Source organism: Pelobates fuscus, chromosome 2 (assembly GCF_036172605.1).
Source record: "Pelobates fuscus isolate aPelFus1 chromosome 2, aPelFus1.pri, whole genome shotgun sequence".
In the NCBI taxonomy this organism is placed as follows: Eukaryota; Metazoa; Chordata; class Amphibia; order Anura; family Pelobatidae; genus Pelobates; species Pelobates fuscus.
Window position 1 is genome coordinate 326642712 of NC_086318.1, and position 24239 is coordinate 326666950.

A 24239-nucleotide genomic window follows, 5' to 3' on the forward strand; every position below is an offset into this window, starting at 1 on the left:
CTGCAGCTGCTTACTTTGTCCCTATTTCGTTTAGACCTGCCCCCTGCCTGCTGACATCAGCAGAAGTGGTAGCTTCCCCATAGGATTGGCTGAGACTGTCAAGGAGGCAGATCAGGGGCAGAGCCAGCATGATTCAAACACAGCCCTGGCCAATCAGCATCTCCTCATAGAGATGAATTGAATCACTGAATCTCTATGAGGAAAGTACCGTGTCTGCATGCAGAGGGAGGAGACACTGAATGTTTGGATGCATTTTAGGCAGCCATGACCCAGGAAGGATCTCTAACAGCCATCTGAGGAGTGGCCAGTGAAGTTATCACTATGCTGGAATGTAAACACTGCATTTTCTCTGAAAAGACAGTGTTTACAGCAAAAAGCCTGAAGGTAATGAGTCTACTCACCAGAACAAATTCAAAAAGCTGTAGTTGTTCTGGTGACTATAGTGTCCCTTTAAGGTGTTTTGTCTTTTTCAGCCAAAAAGCCACGAGTATTGAAAAGATGAGCCTGATAATCTTAATTAATTGTTTCCTAAACTTTACGTGACATTTTGTAAGCTACACAGCTTTTTGTAGTGTCTGCACATGCCATTCTCCCAGTTTATACAGATTAAGGAACAGTGCACACATGCAAATAATAGTTTTACATTTTATAAGGCTACTTAAAATAGAGTTAGCGTTTAGATTACTAAAATACACTTTAGCTCGTTTAGCACTAGCACAATTTAATTTGTCTTCCACGTTGGAACTAGTGTAGTACCCACTGATACTGGGATACTGGGAAGTAGTTGTGGGATTAACACAATATGGCCACATGGTGGAACTGAATCCCCATATTTGTTTGCTGAGCTAGGTAATTTTAAGTAACCTTATAGACTTTAGAAACATATTTTTATGTGTGTGATGTTCCTTAATATGTTTTATGTATACGTTTTAGTCTCTACGGCAGAACCATTCCTGAAAAACGTATGTTCCTTGTGTGCCCCTAATTCCCATTTTGTTCTCCCAGTTTATGTCAAACTCCTGGCATCTGCAGTTGAGGCCTTCTGCTGCATCTTGTCTAATGCAATGCCATTGGTCAATAATAATAGACTTAAGGCAATACGGGGCTAGCCCATATTCAGTGCTGCCATCTTCAGCCTGCCATTGGTTCAAAGTTTGACATGTTTATGTGGAAGACCACTGGTCCTTAGCCAAACTGCAGCGGAGAGGCTGGAAAGTAGAGCCTAGATGTTGCTGCAAACCGGGGGACTGGAAGGGAATCCACAATTCACAAGTAAACAAACCCCTTGACACTGGATATTTATTTGAAAACTTTCCTGTTATAATTCACTTTCACTACTAAGAGGCCTTAACTGTAACATCTGCTCACGGACCTATGTGATATATTAAAGGGGGGAACCTTCACTTCCTAGAATTGTAATACAATGTTTACTAATCTCTTTGTTTAACTAATATGTATTTATGAGGTGTGAAAATGAAAAATTAATCCACAATGCTTTAGCCTTTAACTGGGGCCAATCATTTTAGCTCCCTGACAATCATTGGTATAAATCCTGTCCTTTGCATCTGGCAGTTAACACATTTGCAGTGTGTGCCAAGGCTATGCCTGTAAAGAACTGGATTATAATGTGATGTTCTACATTTTGAATATAAATGTAATAGATTTCATTAGTACTTTGTCCCAGAAAAGCAACAGCATTGTTGAATTTGGACAGTGTTTCATCTGTACTAGACAATGGATTTTAACTCAAATGTGTTGAGATAGTGATTAAACAGAGATGCCAACTTATCTTATTCTCGTTAACCTGCCTCTAATATAATGGTAGCTTGTGTATCTAAATTCACCTTTAAATATGTATTTTGTGATTCTAAAATATTTGAAATCATTTTAATTTAAGTAAAATTAATGTGAACCATTAGTACTGTGTTGTGGTTCGATAAAATGATGTATCTGTTCTTTAAGAAGGAGATTAGTTTATATTTAAATATCAAAGACTTTATTCTAATGAAAAAAAAAAAAAAAAAAAAAAAACGTAATAAGTTCAGGGTGACCTAACCATTGTGAGATAAGAGAATGCTTCGCTCATGGGAATCTTTAAAAAGGAAGAAGCGCTGTATTATCAAATAAATGACAGCTAATTTTGACCCTTTCAAATTGTATGGAAAGGGCATATTAAGCACATTTGACATTGTGAACTTAAAAATTGGTTGTCCCCATGACTGTTGAACATTTGATGTGATTAGAAAAGTCTGCCGTTCAGTTGGTTTTGCAAACCATTGTGCAGCAGTTTAAGAATAAATGCAGATAGTTACATGTTACTGTACTGTAATGTCCATCGTTTTTGCCGGAAAGACAGGCATGTTAAGAGTTATGATGGTAGCGCTGGATGTAGGACCTGTTTTAGAGGATAGCCATCATCCATAATTGTTAATAGTGGTCACCATTCTAGGCCCATTGCTTGTAATAGGTGCTAAGGTACAAGAAATTGTTGTCCTGAGCCAGAAATAGATATTATTTCCTAGACCAGGGATAGGCAACCTTCAGCACTCCAGATGTTGTGGACTACATCCCCAATAATGCTCTTACACCCATAATGTTGTCAAAGCATCATGGGAGGTGTAGTCAAAAACATCTGTAGTGCCGAAGGTTGCCTATGCCTGTCCTGGACAATGGCATAACGTGGAAGAATAGAAAAAACTTAACTTGAAGGAATACAAGTAATTTTGGATCAAATCAGACTGTTAGTTATAGATATAATATATCAAATATAAGCTGTCAAAATTTATTCAAATTAAAACTGGGATTGAAAGGTACGCTAACACACAAAGCATGGTGCCCTGGACTGGATGAAGTAGCTATGCAAATAACCTCCCTGCCACTAAATTATTCAAACTGTTTGATATTATTAATACTATAATGATTGATACTATAATAATTATTATATATAATTCACGGCTCGTAAATTTGGTCATTAACAAACTTATAAACAGAAGCCACTCTCTGTTCTACTGGTATTTTAGAAATTCTAGACTAGGTGAGATGCCTGCACATTTGTTTTCTTTCTCAAATTCTTGAAATAAATTCTCACCTCCAACTTATTCTTAAACACCTTGGATTCTTGGATCATTGCACGCATCATTTTCTGTCACATTTTTGACATCCCTTTATCTGCTAGAATTTTTAAGATATAGAAATTGAAATCCATTAATATTGAAAGCTTTTCCTACTTTGAATGTATGCCTGCATTTCATCCTGTCTATCGCCTCTTCAGCAATGAACGGATTATTTTGTGGAACTGTTTCTGATGAAAAAACACATGTATTTTAGCAATCTAACATTTCAATCGAAGATAACAAGCCATAAAAAATAGCAAGGCATTTTGGTTTCTTAATATGTAAATAAATGTAGAGAGAGTGCCAATTTAATCATTCAATTACGTACCATATTACCCAACATATTGATGTGCTGCTATTATTTACACAAGTAATTGTCTTTGAATGTCTTTAGAACCGTGAGACTAATGTATGTGAGTATATTGTATTAAATCTGAGCAAAAGGTTATTTTTGTGTTCCAAAATAATGACTGCTTTATTGTGTCAGGAATGTTGATATTGAAAGGTAAACCTATTACTGAAGAGGTACTAAATGTATCACCAAAGAAATGGAAAAACGTACATACAAGCAAGGAGAAACCATATTTGAAATCAGGGAACCAGTATATAGTAAAAACAAAGGATGGGTGCCAAGGGGTGCTCTATCTAATTGTCAGCAGCAATCCACCTACCAAGGAGTTGCGACAACCTTGTGCAAAACAAACAAATATACTCAAAATGGTAATGAACTGTGCTTCATGATTACAAGTTCAAAAAAAAATAATATTTACATACAAATAGTAGATATAACTTTTTCAGAGTAAATCTTTGCGGAGAAAAAAAAACAAAAACAGTGCAATGCAACTGGACATATATCTTAGTTAAAAATAAAGTGTCAAAGGAACACACACTTTCTAGAGCTAATATAGCTCTATTATGGAAGACAGGGACAATAGTGTAATATTATAACAGTAATTAGCAATATATGGGGAAGTACCCTACTTACAAGAACCAGAGCATGGATCAGCTCTAGTATATATAAACTTTAGTGAAATAATTCCAACCTAAGGATATAAATTATGTCCATGGGCCAAACGGTAAAGGTGGTTAAAAAATATATATATATATATATATATAATAAAATTTCAGGGACTGGATAGAACAAGTAAATAGCATATATAAAAACAGTAAAAAAATAAATGAAAAAAACAGTACACAAACCGAGGACTGTGAATTTCATATATTTTTGTATTGTATTACACTATTATAGTTTTTTATTTTTTCTCCGCTGATATACTCTGAAAAAGTTATCTCTACTATTTATATGTATATCTCAATTTTTAAAAAAAAACTTATTGTCACTAAACACAGTTCACCAGTTTGTGTATATCAACCAGTATATAAGAAAAGATAAGGTGAGAGAGAGATGAAATGGGTTTATAGGTTAAAGCATTAGAACCGAAAGGATCAAATATAGTTTGATCTATTTATTTTTTTGTGAATTTTTTATAGGGTTTCTTTTTATGTTATTGATATTAGACTTTTGAGTACGTTGAGTATTTATATATTTTTTCTCTTTCTCTCCCTATAGTAGGTTATCTTTTGAATATATTTTTATATATATATATATATATATATATATATATATTTTTTTTTTTCATATATTTTTATGTATATCTTATTATTCTGTAGTTTTTTATGGAATAAAATTGTGTAATATAATTTATAAAAAAAAATGTCATATTGTTATGTATCTGCTTTTTCCCACAATTAATCACTTCTTTAATATTCTACCAGAAGACTGTTATTATAAGCGCCTTTGCATTCATTCGTTTTTTTGTGGGGTATTTCTGTAAACCAGTATATAGTCCAAACATAGAACAAGCTAAGTAGGCTGATATTATAGCCTGTTGTTATCCATGGATGATTATATCATGGTAAACTCCAGTTACTGTTGTGCATCTGTTTTAAATGTAAAAGTTGCCATTGTCTTTTTTTCATAGCAAGTGGTACACTTTAAAGTCACAAATATTAAGCATGTTTGACATTTCTTTAGTTTTGTACATCTTGAGACTACTTCGCCCTTTATTCTACTTTTTTTCATGGCAAGTGGTACACTTTAAAGTCACAAATATTAAGCTTTTTTTTTTTTTCTTTTTTCTAAACAAATAGCCAGCACTTTCTAAAAGCTGAACCAAAATGTGTAAAGAACTAACAGCTTGTAGCAGAGAGCTCGAGAACATCTTGTCCTCAAGGCTAAAATGTCTGTTTTCGCTATTTTTCTAAAGAGCAAGCCTATTTCTCTTTAATATCTGCGCATGACATGTCAAGAAGGCTCCACTAATTTAAGCTAATAAACAGTACTTTACAATATATCATCATATTTAAATCTAAAGGGTGAACAATGACTTACATACGCTTAAAAGATCATTCCACTCGTTATATTTTCGGAATCAGCCTGAGAGATTTCAGGAATAGTTGCACAGAAATTAAAATTCAATAACGTTACATTAGATGTATGTGTTGATGTTTTTAGTAACATACACAGATAATAAACTATATAGTATGAAATTCAATCTTTTTTTTCACAAAAGTGGACAAAAGTAACTAACAATAGGCGTATTAGGCAATAGGCATATGTTTGCAAGCTCACAATTTATTTAACCCCTTAAGGACCAAACTTCTGGAATAAAAGGGAATCATGATGTGTCACACGTCATGTGTCCTTAAGGGGTTGAAAGTTATATACTTGCTAGATTTTAGGGTCACCTAAAACTCGGAACTTAATTTCCTTTTGTACCAGTTTGTCTAATTGTGTATTGCTTTGTCTTTAGTCCATACCTTATTTTATTGTACGTATGGTAGAGCAGTGCACTGCAGAAAATGTGCATACATTTATTGATAATGTTTGAAAATGCGTTTGGACTTGTTTTAAAATGCTGTTTCATATAAACAAAACTTGCCTTGAATTATTGCTGTGTCTCTAAACCACAAACTGTTATCACATACAAATGTCAACACAGACTAATGCTGGAAAAAGCACGAAGCAGAATGTGCAAGGATTAGCATCCCAGTTCTACAAATGTCACTGCATTTTCAGATAGTTTGTACTGGGTTCCAGTTCACTACATGTGTACGTGATAGCCTTGCTGGTTGAGGGCAAATGACACAGGTCTAATGGCAAGAATGAAAGACAACTATTAAGTATGTAAAGTGATAATCTGATAACAAAAATTTGGATTGCATAAAAATAAAAAGCAAGAAAAACATACACTTGCTGTATCGAGGAACATTTAAATTATATACCCCTGTAAATTATTTATATATATATATATATATATATAGAGAGAGAGAGAGAGAGAGAGAGAGAGAGAGAGAGAGAGAGAGAGAGAGAGAGAGGTTTATTTTCTCTAAACAGCATATTGAAGTGAGAACCAACTCTCAACATTAAGGACACAATTGCCAACCTGGGAGTAATCTTAAATTTAGCACATTTGATACTTTTTCTACAGCTCTGTTATTTTGGTTAAAATTTAGCATGTACGTCCTCACTTCAACCATACTCATGTAGACTGAAAGAACCCAATCGCGTAAAGGTTGGGGTAGGATCTGTTTTATTATGGAAGACTGAAAGCTGAGAAGCTTCGGCTGCCGTGAACATCAGCTGAGCCACCAGCAAGAAATGTGAATGTATCAGTTTCCAGTTTCTGGTGAATGATGGAGAATCTTGTAACATTTCTGTGTGACAGATTTATCGAATTGCGTAAAAGTCACAATGTCCATTTATAGCGCAGTGTAGGCGATGAATATCAACACAGGCTAGCTACCGTTAGATCTGGGTTTCTCACTTTTTAAGGAATAATTGCGTTTAAAAAAATGGTTTAATAAGATAATAATGTAACCCAGTGTGGAGCCATGTTTGAATTTCAATCATTTTCCTATAGTTTCGCTTTTTATGACAGGTTTTATCGGTCCAGCATTCATTTTGATTTAGGCATGCGGCTGAAATGCACGCTACTCTAATAACAGATTATTGCAGCATTTGTATGAATATATAACGTCAAATAAAATATGGAATCTTAAGTAACTTGTCACGATTTGAAGGATTTGACAGCATAAAGCCCTGAAATCCTTGCTCTTGGGATGACAACCAGACAAGGGGAAGGTGACATACTGTCAGTCGTGGACCCTAAAAATACAATCAGGGTGTTTTAAAAATCATCTCCGTGTTCTACAAGCTGTTGGCTGGGTTCTGCTACATTTTGTGTTTAGCTGCAGCCAGAACAATAGCAGTATTTAGAATATCAAAAGAACAGGACAAAGTCAGTGTCGTGATTGCACATTTCCGCTTTACACATGAATGTCTTTTCATTATAAACTAATCAGTCATTTACCAAACGCTTTTGTCTTCTACAGGTGCAAAGGTCTAGAAATAAGCAGCTAAGAGAGTTGTTTCCAGATGGATTTAGTATTCATCATGCAGGCATGCTGCGGCAAGATAGGAGTTTGGTGGAAAACCTCTTTTCTCAGGGACATATCAAAGTCCTGGTTTGTACGGCCACATTAGCCTGGGGTGTCAATCTCCCTGCACATGCTGTTATCATTAAGGTAAGAGATTATACTTCTAAGCAGAATAAAACTGTCTTTTACTAATTCCACCGTAAAGCATTCCAACAATTGAAGCAATGATACTTTTTTCATGCACGAAGGTTTGCTATAGCAGTGTTCTTCCAAGTACAATGTGTAGCTCTCCGTTTGTTAAACTGTCGGAGTATAGATTTGCTCCTAAATTGACCAACAGGACACAGGACCTAGAACCCTCTTGTAAAAATAGAAATCAGCTCAAGGCAGACTATGCAGTTCAAATCCCTACATGCTGCTTGGAGTCTGGAAAATGTAGCTTGTCTCTGATTGTGAATAATGCAGGTGACCTGTTGGGTTAAAACTTTTGTTCTTTTATGTGAGTCAGAGGAAACTACAGCTTGCGCGCATGTAAATGTTTAAATAACGCCTGAGGATTTCTGAACAGCATCAAAGGTTTATTCACAGCTGACACCTTTCAAACAAAAATGGATACGGTAAGTAAAATGTACGTCTTTTTTTTTTTCCTATTAAGAGACCATTAAAGCGTGTGTTTACTTCCTGGAAGCTATGGGCAAATTGCTCAGACTGATGATCTTTGAAGCCATTAGTATTCCAAACAGACAGAACAGCTACTGTCTGAAATGTAACTATTTATGAAATGGGACATTTCAGTGTCACCGGTACATTGCCATATGGTCACTATTTTTGATGCATAAAACTTTATGGAGCGTGAATCATGCTACACTTTGACATCATTTTATTTCTCTTCCTAACACAAATTTTAGACTGTGAAAAAGAAAAAGAAGGAAACCGCGCCCTCAATATAAATACGTAAAAAATATGTAAGTATACGTACACAATGGTAATAGTAAGTAGTCTTCTTATACAATTGACCTCAAAGAAAACATAAAAGATAAAAACAATAATAGTGTGGTATGTCAGGTATAGTGGGTGGATAAATAGTGGTAAGTGATCCACACTCATGGCCCAGAGCTAACTCAGAGCTCAACTGTTTGCATGCTTGGACGGAACAATCCCCGTCTAAGGATATGTGGGTTTCTTTCACGATCTCAGATGGGCGATATATGAAAAAATAATAAGAGAACTCCAAATAGTGCAGTATGTATAGATAAAAATGTGTGAATAAATAATAAAATATTCTACTCACATTTGCTAGAGCAGAACTTGCTCTAGTCTTGATAGCTTGGGTGGTATGGTCCCCACCAAGGAACAAGTTGGTAGCCAGGAATAAAAAGTAATAAAAGTGATAAAAAATCCAAATATAATAAAAAGGATAATTTATTAACAAAAATGTATTAAAAGTAAGTAAAATATAAGTATATAGTCTCGAGTAATCCACTTGACGCGTTTCACCTGTAAAAGGCTTCCTCATAGGAGGAAGCCACTTTTATTACTTTTTATTCCTGGCTACCAACTTGTTCCTTGGTGGGGACCATACCACCCAAGCTATCAAGACTAGAGCAAGTTCTGCTCTAGCGAATGTGAGTATAATACTTTATTATTTATTCACGTATTCCTATCTATACACACTGCACTATTTGGAGTTATTTTATCTTTCCATATATCGCCCATCTGAGACTGTGAGGACAACTACATATCCTTAGGCGGGGATTGTTCCGTCCAGGCGCATTAACAGCTGAGTTCTAAGTTAGCTCTGGGCCATGTGAGTGTGGATTACCTACAACTAATTATCCACCCACTATATCTAATATACTACACTATTATTGTTTTTATGTCTTATGCTTTTTTTTTAGGTCAATTGATCATCTACTTGTTCCTTGGTGGGGATTATACCACCCAAGCTATCAAGACTAGAGCAAGTTCTGCTCTAGCAAATGTGAGTACGATATTTTATTATTTATTCATACATTTTTATCTATACATACTGCACTATTTGGAGTTCTCTTATTATTTTTTCATATATCGTCCATCTGAGATCGTGAAAGAAACCCACATATCCTTAGACGGGGATTGTTCCGTCCAAGCGTGCAAACAGTTGAGCTCTGAGTTAGCTCTGGGCCATGTGAGTGTGGATCACTTACCACTATTTATCCACCCACTATACCTGACATACCACACTATTAATGTTTTTATGTTTTATGTTTTCTTTGAGGTCAATTGTATAAGAAGACTACTTACTATTACCATTGTGTACGTATACTTACATATTTTTTACGTATTTATATTGAGGGCGCGGTTTCCTTCTTTTTCTTTTTCTCATTTATTCACTACAAGGTTGGGGTTCCTTGTATTGGTTACTGCTGCCATATTATCCCAAAATATATAGTGAGCGCCTAATCCACCAAAACTTACACAAATTTTAGACTAATGGTTAGAGCAATGGTGATGAGAAATGTAAATTCAAATTAAAGATGAGGCATGAATCTGGAATATTCTCTCACTATTTCACCTCAGTTTGGTCATTTGGATTTTATTTGCGAAAAAAAGAGTTTAGTGAATAAACCTGCATGCTTTCAGCAAAATGTGAACATAGTACATGACCCATTAATAAACTTCAGCTGTTCCTCAAACCACTGTTCACATGGTGGTCTCACATGTCGTCTGGAAAAAAGTGCTGCTTATGTCAAGGGATGCCGGTAGAAGGATGGTGAATTCAGAAGGCCTGTGTTGATGTATTCAAGTTTTAGGCTGCCTAAAGCCCAGCTCATCAACCACAGTTTGTGTGCTACTCGTACACACTTGATAAGACCATTACATGTATAACACATCATTCTCACATACATATAATAGGTCACTCAACTATTTAGCTATATTTTTTTTCTGTTAACTAGCACCCTTTCTCCGGAAAACAGAAACCCACTTTCCCCTATCAATTTTCTACCTACTCCTCCCTAATTTACACCTAAGTCTCTTTTATGTTAACCCACTACCACCAATTTACAACTCCATTATAAATGTGCCAATGAATCCCTGTTATACCCAGAATAGGTCCCTACATGTCTTCTACTAAATAACCCCCTCCATTGTCAATACAGATAACTCCTATTACCAGCACAGTGGTGGTGCAAAGATATACACCACCAGCTTGCACATTCAGGCAGTCTAGATCAAGAAATCCCACAGTAAGGCTTGGACTGCCCCTGTCTTGGACAGATACGCGTGAGGGAGCCATACTCCCTGATAGTGGTAGGAGTCTCTCTGGGCATGGCACATGGAGAAACAGCTACTCTTTTAAAAAGTGCTAGTAAAACAAAATGTATTATGGTTAAAAAGGTTAAATAAAAAAAAAAGAAAGCTTCCCCTTTAGCAGGCTAAAATACATCCCTGGTGACACACATGTAGCATTTACATTTCTAAGACATTACTAAACAAACATTCACCCTCCCCCCAAAAACATACATTGCTGTAGGGTAATAAAGGTTCTCATATTGTAGATGCCATGCAAGCAGTGCCATTCCCACATCTGAGGTTAAAGTATGGTTTATTACTTCTAAAATACAAATACCCTGCCCAGCCGCATATACCAGATCACAATCTGACCATGGGAAATACAGTTATTAACAAAACCTGCATGTAGCTTCTAAGCAATAAACAGAAGTTTAGCTTTTTTTTTACCTACCAGAGAGAAGGGCTTCAACACAACCATTTGAAGAATAAACTGTGACTTAGGGCTGGGTTTTTTTCTTTTTTTTTTCTTTGTCTCACTCATTCGTCATGAAATAGATATATATTTTTATCCATCAAGTAGATAATTATTTGTCAACCTTTTTCTTTGTTTATGTTTTGATAACTCAATGTGATGTTCTATACACTGCCAATTTTATGTTACAGGGAACCCAAATATATGATGCGAAGAGAGGCTCATTTGTGGACCTGGGAATTCTGGATGTCATGCAGATATTTGGAAGAGCTGGGCGTCCACAGTTTGACAAGTTTGGAGAAGGGACCATCATAACAACACATGAAAAGCTTAGCCACTACCTGACTCTACTTACACAGCAAAATCCAATTGAAAGTCAGTTTCTCGAAAGCCTGGCAGACAATATGAATGCAGAGGTACAACTTAAATTTTTTAATGATATATTGACATACATGTAGATATATACCGGTAGATTGAAATAATATAGTGTGTGCATGCTATATTACTGAATGAGCCTCATTTTATTTATTTATTTATTTTTCACTTGTGTAACCCTTGGCTGCCAATTTCTATAAATTGTTTCACATATATATAATACAATGTTAAACCAAAATCTGCACACCAGTCGAGCCATAAGACTTCCTTTTCCCACAGAAATCACAAATTTGCAGTGATGTTACTACCACAAAGGATTCTGGGTGGGCATATGCAAATTAGTTTAACAAAAAGAATCACATTTTTGCCTCATTCCATTTTAAACATGGATTCCTTTGAGTCTGTGTTTGCTCTATACAACAGCTTTGAAACACAACTTAGGAAAAGATGCAAAGCTGTCCATGAGTGGTTAACTGGTTTTGCAACTTTCCTAAAAAGTTATTTCAAAGCTGTTGTATACAGCAAACACAGACTCAAAGGAATCCATGTTTAAAATGTAATGAGGCAAACATGTGATACATACACTGACAACATGCAGACACACATTTACACATGTACGGATTGATACACATAGAGCTGTACCGACACACAGATACAACAATACACATACAGATACACAGAAACAAACACTGACGAACATACAGATACACAGACACACAAAGGCACACATACAGATACAAACACTTACACATATGCAGATGCACTGACACACATGCAGATTAACAGACATACAGATACAAAAACTATATACATACAGACACAAACAAAGAGACACATACGAAATACAGATAAGCACAAAGACACAGATACACACACACACACACACACACACACACACACACAGATGGCAGTTTTAGCCACCCTCCAGTTTCATACCTTTTGGGTACAGGAGGGAGGCTTCTACTGGCTGGGGATGTTGAGAGTTAGGGTCTTGCTCTCCTTGTCCGCCCCCTCTCTCTGCCTCCTGTGCTGCTTGGTCCAAGTTAGCTGAAAGGAAGTGACCAGCTCTCACAGCACTGGCTACAATATTTCAGTGGCCTATTTGTGCTGTTAAACACACGTCTACACATGACACATGTCCAATGGGCTCCCTCACCCTATACTTCCCATCCTGCGTGGTGTAGCTGCACCGGTTGTAGTACCACCATTACAGATTTTTTTTATATTTTTGTGTACCCTGGGGATTTCGCATGCCACATGTTTGGAATCGCTGTGCTAGATCACCAGGGATAAACAAGGTAGCTATAGTAGAGGCTCATCGACTAGGAAAGATAGGGAAAGCACACCACTAATTTTGTTAGTCTACTGTTATTACATAGTGTTTTCCATTTCACCTATCATTTTATAGTTAAACCAATGGCTTTAAGTTATTTTTCAAGTACATTTTAGATGTTCTCTGGCATAGGGAAAATGCACAAGCTGTGACACACCTGTTCTTTGTTTACTGGTAACCTGTCTCAAGTGTACTCATAGTGGAATACTAGAGGACAAAAGAGGGACACAGTTGGAAGAGGGTGTTGTGTGTGTGGCATGGAGACAGAAGGAACATGATACACCAAAACCATTTCACTTAGCTAAAGTTGTTTTGGGACTTAGAATATCTCTTTTACTTATAATTTAGAAATATCTATTTGATCAAAGTCTGTATAAACGTTATACAACATTCATAAATAAAACGTTAGAATCATTTGTATAAATTGCATTAAATAAATTAGATTATTTTAAATTGCTAGAACCCATTCTTTGTATTTTGTGGAAACAGTGACATCTTCTGGTGAATTTGCAAAATTACATCACCATTTTCTGCAGGGTTTTGATAGCTGTGTAATTCTGTTTTGTTAATGGCAGAACGGGCTATTTTGCGCAATGCAGGAATAATCACACAGCGATGTACTCCTAGATTCCATAGGTTAGAAGGGTTTAGGAGTTACAAAGGTATTTTGGTACTTGGCCCTATTTACAGCCCTTAAAATGTAACCTGCCAAAGTACCCTGCCGGATCTTCATCCTTCTCTTATTTTGGATGATTTGATCAAGTTTTTTGCAGTTAAGATAGTAGATATTGTTACTGTCAGTTTAGTTTTGTTTGTTTTTTCCCCAGATACTATAATGACAAATTCAAATGAACATTTTTCCGCATGGGCGTAGGAACCCCCCAAAAATCTGGGGGGCATAGCATTTTTACTCGCCAGGTATATTCTTCTTCCGTAAACTAGGAGTTGTTTATCCCATTGTACAGCGCTACGGAATTTGCAGTCGCTATATAAATGATTAAATAATAACATTGAAGGATCACTACAGGGAAGGGGTTTTACTTACCTGGATACAGCGCCGGGATCCTCCTGATTAGAACCACCCCTACCCTTCCCATGAATATTAGAACCACTCCTACCCCTTCCATGCACAAAAGAACCCCACCTACCCCTTCCATGAATATTAACCCCCTACCCCTTCCATGCTTATTAGTACCCGCTAACACCTTCCATGCATATTAGAACCCACCCTACCCCTTCCATTCATATTAGTACTCCCCTAACCCCTTCCAATATTTTTTCTACCTCCCCCTCCTCCCATCCATATTAGTAGCCCCCCTAAACCCTTCCAATTATTTTTCTACCTACCCTTCTCCCCCTATCTTTATTAGTAGCCCCCCTAACCCTTTCCAATTATTTTTCTGCCATGTTAACTAACGCCAGTGCTGGAGTGCCGCCGTGTTTACATTAAAAGGCCTGCAGGGACAGGCTATAGACACCAGAACCACTACATTAAGCTGCAGTGCTTCTGGGGACTATAGTGTTTCTTTAATGTGAGGTAAATTAGAGATTAGTGCCACGAATAATATGCTAGATTGCCTATTTACAACCGGATGAGGATGATGATGGGCTCTAGCTGCAGTCTGGCTCCACTGGTCTGGTGTAGAACAGGCTCTCTGAAGGCTGTTTGTAACTGTGGTCACAAAAATCAATGTTCTGGGAGAACGGGAAGCAGCTCCATTTTATGGGGGCCCTTTACACAGCTCAAGGTCTGGGTCCCAGGGTCCACCTTCATGTTCCACCAATGAGTTTGTTCACAGGGGGTGGAGTGTGTAGGGGATGTCCTGATATGTGTGTAAGGAATGCATTGTGTGAATCTGTGTTTGTATGTGTAAGGGCTGCAAGGTGTGTTTCTGTGTATGTACGGGATGCAGTGTGTGCGTCTGTAAGGGGTGCATTGAGTGTGTGTACAGGGTGCATTGAGTGTGTGTAAGGAATGCATTGTGTGTTTCTCTGTGTGTAAGGGTTGCATGATTGTGTGATTGTGTGTGTGTGTGTGTGTGTGTGTGCACGGGGTGCATTGAGTGTGTGTAAGGAATGCAATGTGTGTTTCTGTGTGTGTAAGGGTTGCATGATTGTGTGATTGTGTGTGTGTGTGTGTGTGTGTGTGATGGATGTCAATCTCTCTCCCTCCCTTGTCACTCTCTCCCTCCCTCCCTCATCACTCTTTCTCCCCCTCCCTCCCTTGTCACTCTTTCTCCCCCTCCCTCCCTTGTCACTCTTTCTCCCCCTCCCTCCCTTGTCACTCTCTTTCTCTCCCTCCCTCCCTTGTCACTCTCTTTCTCCCCCTCCCTCCCTCCCTTGTCACTCTCTTTCTCCCCCTCCCTCCCTCCCTTGTCACTCTCTTTCTCCCCCTCCCTCCCTCCCTTGTCACTCTCTTTCTCCCCCTCCCTCCCTCCCTTGTCACTCTCTTTCTCCCCCTCCCTCCCTCCCTCCCTTGTCACTCTCTTTCTCCCCCTCCCTCCCTTGTCACTCTCTTTCTCCCCCTCCCTCCCTTGTCACTCTCTTTCTCCCCCTCCCTTGTCACTCTCTTTCTCCCACTCCCTTGTCACTCTTTCTCCCCCTCCCTCCCTCCCTTGTCACTCTTTCTCCCCCTCCCTCCCTTGTCACTCTTTCTCCCCCTCCCTCCCTCCCTTGTCACTCTCTTTCTCCCCCTCCCTCCCTCCCTTGTCACTCTCTTTCTCCCCCTCCCTCCCTTCCTTGTCACTCTTTCTCCCCCCCTTGTCACTTTTTCTGCCCCTCCCTCCCTTGTCACTCTCTTTTTTCTCCCCCGCCCTCCCTTCCTTGTCACTCTCTTTTTTCTCCCCTTCCCTCCCTCGTCACTCTATTTTTTCTCCCCCTCCCTCCCTCCCTTGTCACTCTTTCTCCCCCTCCCTCCCTTGTCACTCTTTCTCCCCCTCCCTCCCTTGTCACTCTTTCTCCCCCTCCCTCCCTTGTCACTCTTTCTCCCCCTCCCTCCCTCTCTCCCTCCCTTGTCACTCTTTCTCCCCCTCCCTCCCTCTCTCCCTCTCTTGTCACTCTCTTTTTTCTCCCTTGTCACTCTTTTTCCCCCTCCCTTCCTTGTCACTCTCTTCCCCCCCCCCCTCCCTTGTCACTCTATTTTTTCTCCCCCCCCTCGTAACTCTCTCCCCCCCTCCCTCCCTCCCTCCCTCCCTACTCTCTTCCTCCCCCCTCCCCTACCTCTGTTGTAGCGTGGCCGAGCCCCGAGCCCTGTATGGTCTGCGGGTACAGGGAGCTTGTGTTTCCTGTACCCGGCCGGACTAAAAGGAAGTGCACACTCAGTGTGCACTTCCTGTTAGTCCGGCCGGGTACAGGAGACAGATGCTCCCTGTACCCGCGGACCATACAGGGCTCGGCCACGCTACAGTGAGGGAGTGACAGGAGGGAGCGCTGAGCGCTTACCTCCTGTCAGCCCCTCTCCTCATGCTGTGCCCGGGCGGTGCGCCCTCATGGACGCACCAGCCCGGGCAAAGCTGCAGCCGCCTGAGGCTCTCTACAGAGCGCTCGGGTGGCTGCAGCATGAGGGGGACCGGCGGAGCTGGGGGGGATTTCCCTGTAACCTGTCCACCCCGCATGATTTGCTGGGGAGGATGCATCTCCGCCATCCCCCCAGGTTCCTACGCCCATGTTTTTCAGTGTTCAACTAAACATTTTTATTTCGGAAAGATAAAAAAAGAACACCAGAAGAAAGATGAGGCTTAAAACTGTGTATAAAATTGAGATAAAACAGGTCACTTTTACACATTAAAACTGAACAGAGAACATTAGAATGGACCATGATCATAAAATATATTATCTCACCAATAAGGACCGACACCAGCAAGTCCTCTCTGCACGAGAGGTACAGCAACCCCGGACCATCGTTCCAACCTTCATTGGGCCTTGTCAGCAATGTGTAGCTTCAGGCACAGTGAGCACGGGGTCCACGTCTGGATTGCCCATATCGCTTAGGGATAGCTTAAACAAATGCATTACAACAAAACAATCGTCCGAGGTTGCTGTATATCTTCTGTACCTTTGCTGTATCTCTAATGCAGAGAGAAATTTCTGGCATTTGGGTTCTGAACTGTCCTTATGGGTGGGATCAGCTGTGCAAATGGCATAGGTTTTATTTGGAATGGCATAAGTGAACAAAACATTTGTGAGACCAGAGCAGGAACTAACTGAAGGGCAAGCTACTGAGTTTTTCTCTATGCTTTTCCCAAGTTCTCATATTCTCTGTTTTTGTTGCAATGCATTTGTTTGGGATTTCCCTGCTAAAAGTGTAATCCAGTCATTGACCCTCTGCTCAGTGTGCCTAGAGCGGTATCAGCGACATCTTGCTGACCAGGTCCAAAGAAGTCCAGGGTTGCTGTATCTCTCATGCAGAGAGATCTTGCTTGTGTTTTAGCTCTGGCTTTTCCTTTGGGTGGGATCACTCAAATGTGCACTTTGTAATGGCACAAGTGACAGGGATTAAATAAAGGGCTAGCTACTGAGTTTTTCTAAGAGTTTCTGAAGTCTTTGTTTTTGTTGAAATGTCAGCAGCTGCTAGATTCCTTACTCACAGGAAGAGTTCCACTAGTCAGGGACCTCTCGTTCTGGCAAGGGTCTGAATGTGGCTTTATATGTGCCGTACACACAGACTGGATTTATCTCCAACACCACATGAGGCAATTTAAATTCCTACTTTGACTTCTGAGCTTGGGGCTTATTGCTGAAATAGTTTTCAGGTAAATATATATTTTAATTTATACATTACTGGCAATGCCAACAAAACATATAGCTTTAAAGGTTGGCATACCTGATGCGGATACTTTTCAACAATTCACATGATGTATTTTCTACCTCAAGATTATTAAACAGTGAAATATTGGTAAAATCAAGAAAATAGCCAAGGAAGTGAGGTTTACATTTAGCTCCCATGTGTATGCCAACTATCACCGAATTACCATAGAAGATTTATAATGATATGACTGGTTAAAGCCACCTTCTGGTCCTATCAGTAAGATAAGATAGATGATCCTTCCGGGTCTTCTTTTGTTTTTGTTTTTTTGTTAAGAACATCAAGAAACAGATGTATTAAACATTAAACTGGATAATCAATAATTTTAATATCAAGAATTACTGGTATACATCAGTGAATTTCCAGGGAATAAATGTATTTAATAAATGACATTTGGATTGTGTCATAATATTTTGTCATAAATGGTTTCATAGTATATTTGGCTACCAGAAATATAATAATTTGTGGCACCTACTCTTCACTGCTCACAGAAAAGACCCCTTCCTTTAGCCGGAGAACATCAGATGCAATTTGAAATGCATTACAAACGTTATGTTAGCTTTACTTTCCTAGGTTTGCTGGAGCTAAACTTCATGTTTCATGAAATAATGTTATTTTTCTCTGCTTGTTTTGGCAAACTCCCTAAGGCCAATACAAAGTGTTAGTGTCCTCGCAGCATAAAACAGCAGACTCCATCTGGAAGCTGTGAAGGTCATCACTGTGCTTTACTTTCACTTGAACTTTAAAGCAGGTGGATAAATCCTGTGAATCTGTGAATTTTATTTTGTTTCAACGTACTTTTATGAATTCCAAACACACAATAATGTCCATCATATCTGTAAAACACACTGGTCAAGTTGGCATGTGTGTATTGCTGTCTGTCTATAAAAAATGAAACACATTGTAATTTAAAAATTATGTATGTGGCCGTTATGTGTCTAGGCATATGGCATCTCAGTGCATAGTAAATAAACAACATCTAACGCTAACAATACAACACAAGGAATTGGAAATCAGAAGAAAGGCAGATTGACTTAAAGGGACACTGTAGTCATCAAAACAACTTAAGCTTAATGAATCAGTTTTGGTGTATAGCTCATGCCCCTGAAGTCTCACCGCTCAATTCTCCACCATTTAGGAGTTAAATCACTTTTGTTTCTATTTATGCAGGCTGATCCACACCTCCACTGACTGTGACTCACATAGCCTGCATGAAAAGAAATGGTTTCACTTTCAATCAGATGTAACTTACTTTAAAAGTTTTTATTTCCTGCTCTGTAAATTGAACTTTAATTACATAACAAGAGGATCCTGCGGGGGCTAGAAAGCTATTAACTGAGCAGGAGATAAGAAATTCTAAATTAAACAGTATTTTCAATTCAGGAAGTGTAAACATTAGATGACTCTTGTCAGGAAGTGTTGGAAAGCTGTGTAAGTCGCATGCAGGGAGGTGTGGCTAGGGCTGCATAAATAAAGGGATTTTACTCCCAAATGGCAGAGAAATGAGCAGTGAGACTGCAGGGGTATGATCTACACACCAAAACTGCTTCATTAAGCTTAAGTTGTTTTGGTGACTAAAGTGTCCCTTCAACATGTACATTTCACTGCCTGGGCAGATCAAACAAACCCAAACTGGAAAGGAACCAGTCTGCAGCTTTACAGGTTTGATCTTTACCTGCGTCAGACACCATTACACACAGATTGTAATTTTGGGATATTGTTACTACATAGCCTTTCCCTCTAGGGAAGTGGTTCCCAAATCAGTCCTCATGACCTAGCGACAGTCCAGGGTTTCCATTGGAATAGAAAAGGGAAATACATATATTCTGTACTGTTGCTCTACAGTAACTATAGGGATATACAGGGAACTACTGTTTCATCTCAACCTGGCTAACTAATCCAGGAGAGTGCTGGGATCGTTTTGGTATTTTTTTTTTCCAAGCATTGATTTTTACAGAATTATAACATGGAAAAAAAATAAAAGCACAACAAAAAATAGAAATGTGAATGTACCAGAAGTAAACATGATAATTATTCAAGAAAACAAACCATGTAAGTAAAGCTGTCTTATCTTAAAAATGAGTAAGTGGGTGCATTTAAATTAGCATTTAAAATAATACCACATTCACACCAATACTGTAAAACTATATCTTTATTCTGTTTTTCCTTCATAAATCAGCAGTGGGAAAAGAGGGTCATAGCTGAAAGGATCACTATAGGGTGAGGAGCACAAACATGTATCCTAAAACCACCATCTAGCCCCCCTGGGCCCCATCATGCCTCCCCTCATGCCTCCATAAATATAGCAAAATCTTACTCTATTCAAGCCTGAAACTGTAGATCTGCATGTTGTTTGCCTCAAAAAAAAAAAAAAAAAAAGGTAGTCTGCTGACCTCATCAGAAGTGGTGGCCTGATCCAATCACAGTGCTTCCCCATAGGATTGACTGAGACTGACAAGGAGGCAGATCCAGCACAATTCAAACACAGCCCTGGCCAATCAGCATCTCCTCATAGAGATGAATTGAATCAAGTTCAGTGTCTGCATGCAGAGGGAGGAGACACTGAATGTTTGGATGCATTTTAGGCAGCCATTACCCAGGAAGGATCTCTAACAGCCATCTGAGTTGTGGCCAGTGAAGTTATCACTAGGCTGTAATGTAAACACAGCATTTTCTTTGAAAAGACCGTGTTTACAGCAAAAAGCCTGAAGGTAATGATTCTACTCACCAGAACAAATTCAATAAGCTGTAGTTGCTCTGGTGACTATAGTGTCCCTTGAAGGTTTGAGAGGGTTAATACAATGACAGTATGGAGAGGACAGTCACTGCTAAAGCCTTGAGGCCGGACATATAGAAAATGCCCAACATAAGGGATATAAGAACCATTGGGAAAGTTATAATGCATGATTATGTTAATTAAGGAAGCACAAGGACCAGTGCAGTTTACTGCCCTTCAACTCCAATGCTTTTCTAGGTTTTGAGAGGCATATTATTCCTTGCTTTAAATCACACATGCCACTTTGAAAGTTCTGGTGTGTTGGATGATCATTGTGTCAGGGAAGTGCAAATCAATTTATAACATTTTTGACATGCATTTTTCTGGATTTTTTATTTTTTTTTGTTATTCTGTCACTGTTAAAATACACCTACCATTAAAATTATAGACTGATCATCTCTTTGTCAGTGGACAAACATTAAAAATCAGCAGGGGATCTAAACAGTTTACAAAAGGATCATTTTTTGCTGTTGTATATTAGTGGGATGTTTTTTGTTTATTCTTGAGGATCACTAATTAGCCATCATCTGGTATTGAAAAAATGGGGGAGTAATATAGGACTTATAATCTTTATTTATATATATTTTTAGTGTTCAAATAGCTTTTCCTAGATGCATGCAGGGATGTTAATCTATTGAAAAACAGTGCCCTACATTTTTCTGGAAAAAAAACACTCAGAAGTACATAGTCCCTAAACATGAAGCAGAAAGAACAGGAGATATAACATTAACTCAGTAGGAAAAAACATGTACAGAATGTGAAGTAATCAAAATTCTAGGACTGATATGCTTGCTAGTAAGGCTTTTTTGGAACCAGTGGTGACTGTTGGTGGAGGGGTATAACATAGCCAAGATTGTTTTCCTATCGTTCATCTATGATATCTGCTGCAAAGACATGCTTAAAGTAAAGAAATAGTCATTTAGTTTCCCCTTACAACCAGAAAGATACAGATTTTTCCCTTTGAATCAACATCAGTCCTTATTGGAAGTATTATCTATGTGAGAATCTTCATAGTCAAAAGAACGGTCTTACATTTTAAAGGGACACTAAGCAATACAGCCACCACAGCTTGCTATACTTGTTATGCTTCTGGATCCCTCTGGTAACCTTCCTCAGTATTAAAAAAAATAAATACAAACAGTTTGGTGAAAGCAGAGGTGTTTAACAATGCAGAATTGGCACTTTCTCATTATCTTTATTTATTTTCTCCAACCTAGCTGAGATACTTGGATACTATGGCAAGCACTATGTGTCAGTCAACATTGTCCAGGTTCTTAAAACAGGGTACTCTATACAACACAACCACTACTGACATCTGTAGTGGGATTCTTTATAGTACCCTGTTAATGACACTGAGCCTAGGATTTTAGCTCAATATATTTGTTATCATCCATCATAAACCAAAGAGATGTGGACAAGCCAAATAAACATCTACTTACTTTTTGGGATTGAAAAGAGAACATCTTTGTCTTATGGACACCTGGGGATTTTTTCATGTTTGCTTGTATGTTTTTGTAGAGGAATAATTTTGGCTTCTGACGGCACAACCTGCCAGCAGCCATCTTAATTATCCTGCCTGGTGCCTACACAGTTAAATCCTTGATATATATATATATATATATATATATATATATATATATATATATATATATTTAAAGGAACACTTCAGCATCATAACTTCATTGGCATATATTTAGGGTTTAACCCATTCATGAATGGTAAAATGGTAAATACCTTTTTAAAGCCATTTTTATGAATGGGAAGGTACTGATTTGGCTTACAGCATCAGCTGGCCTGTCTAAAGCAATCAACGGCGCCAGTCCCCAATGCTTCGCATGCCTTCCTTTACAAAGATTTTGAGAAAATGGAAGGATAGGGTGCACAGCAATTCAGCATTGGAGCAGGCCTTAACTCACGATTGGAAGGCAGTCAATTCCCGGCTGATACGTTAGCTGCTACCATAACACTTATTCCCAAGGAAGGTGTGAGCTACAGGCCGATCTCCCTTCTCAATGCTGACTTAAAGTTGTTTACATAGGTTCTGGCACTGCGCATGGTTAGGGTGCTCCCAGAGCTGGTCTATGTGGATCAGGTGGGTTTTACACCTGGTAGGGAGGCAAGGGACAACACTATAAGGGATCTTAACATTATAAATGTGATTCGGTTTACTTGCCGGCGGGTCCTTCTCCTCTCTGTGGATGCCGAAAAGGCGTTTGACCGGGTGGACTGGTGATTCATGTTTGCCACAATAAAAGCAATGGGTTTTTGACATAATATGTTTGCCTGTATCTCCTTCCTGTACATGCTACCTAGTGCCAGATTGAGAATCAATGTAGTCCTATTCCCACCTTTCCATATTCAGAACAGGACAAGGCAAAGTTGCCCCCTGCCCCCCTCCTGTTTGCCCTCTTTCTAGAGGCAGTCAGATGGGGCAGGGGTATAACCGGGTTCACCTCTGGTTCTAGGGAACACTAAGTAGCTGCCTATGCAGATGACCTGCTTTTCTTCCTGGATACTCTAATAATGTTGCTGCCGAACCTACTTACCAGATTGTGAGAATATGGCCTTTATCCACCCTAAAGCTTAAAACAAACAAATCAGAGGCTTTATCGATTACCCTCTCACGCACAATTCAGTTGCGTGCTTAATTCCCTTTCAAATGGTGCGAGAATCTGATTTAATATATTTTTATCTCTGACCAGAGACCCAATTATACTAGGAAAATTTTATGCCAATTCTTTGCACTTTGAGAGATGACATGACCTTTTTATCTCCTGGTTTGGTCAGATGAATGCTTTGAAACTAAACATACTCCCAAGACTCCTATATCTCTTCCAAACCATTCCGAGCTTTGTCCCTAAAAAGTTCTTTAATTCCCTAAACTCCACCATGACCACATTTGTGTGGATCTCTGAACAGGGTAAACAGAGAGCTGCTGTCTCTTCCCAAGCGGATGGGGGAAGTAGGTCTCCCATCTATCCTCTTCTACTACAGAGCTTCCCATTTGTTACTTATATATTAGACTGCACAGTGGGGGAACAAATAAACTTCGTCTTGACCTGGAAAACTCTCTGGTGAGTTTGAAGCTACCCTCCCTGATCTGGATGTCGAGCCCCCTGAGTACGTCAAAACCCCTTTATTTGTGCTGGTGGCTTCGATGACAGGCCTCAAAACCTTGTCAGAGCTGGCTCCTGAAGGACCTACCATGGACCTTGGGAGGTTCCAATTCAGTCACTACAATGAGCCCACAGCAGGCAAGCATCAGGTCCACAAGGTTTTGACCTTGTTTGAGAGAACGTCTGCACTCCCTACTACGTACTCTACACCATGCACACCACTGAAATATATGTCCCGCTGGGAACAGGTTATAGGTTTCACATTGACTGACCCACAATAGGAAAAAATACACATTTTGGCTCATCAAGGCACAATCTGCACGATTGTAACTTTTAAAGGGAAACAATAGTGCCACAAAAACAAAGTTCTTTCCTGACAGTATAGCTCTTTATAGTGCCTCTCTCCCTCTCCCTCTCCCCCGTGTTGCAGAAGGGATTAAAAAACTATTCTGTCATTTACCTGATTCCAGCGCCAATGTCCCTTGGCCGATGTCCCTTGGCACTGGTTCAGGCTCCCCTGCTAATGCCTGTGGGGGT

At 39.1% G+C, this 24239-nt stretch overlaps 1 protein-coding gene across 1 annotated transcript in view; it reads left to right on the forward strand.

Annotated features, from left to right (window-relative positions):
* Positions 1 to 24239, forward strand: part of ASCC3 (activating signal cointegrator 1 complex subunit 3) — a 647451-nt gene that overhangs the window by 456406 nt on the left and 166806 nt on the right. Inside the window, exons 15-16 of the mRNA XM_063443555.1 lie at positions 7509 to 7700; positions 11490 to 11714. Coding sequence (XP_063299625.1) covers positions 7509 to 7700; positions 11490 to 11714 — 417 coding nt within the window. The remainder of the gene's footprint in view (positions 1 to 7508; positions 7701 to 11489; positions 11715 to 24239) is intronic.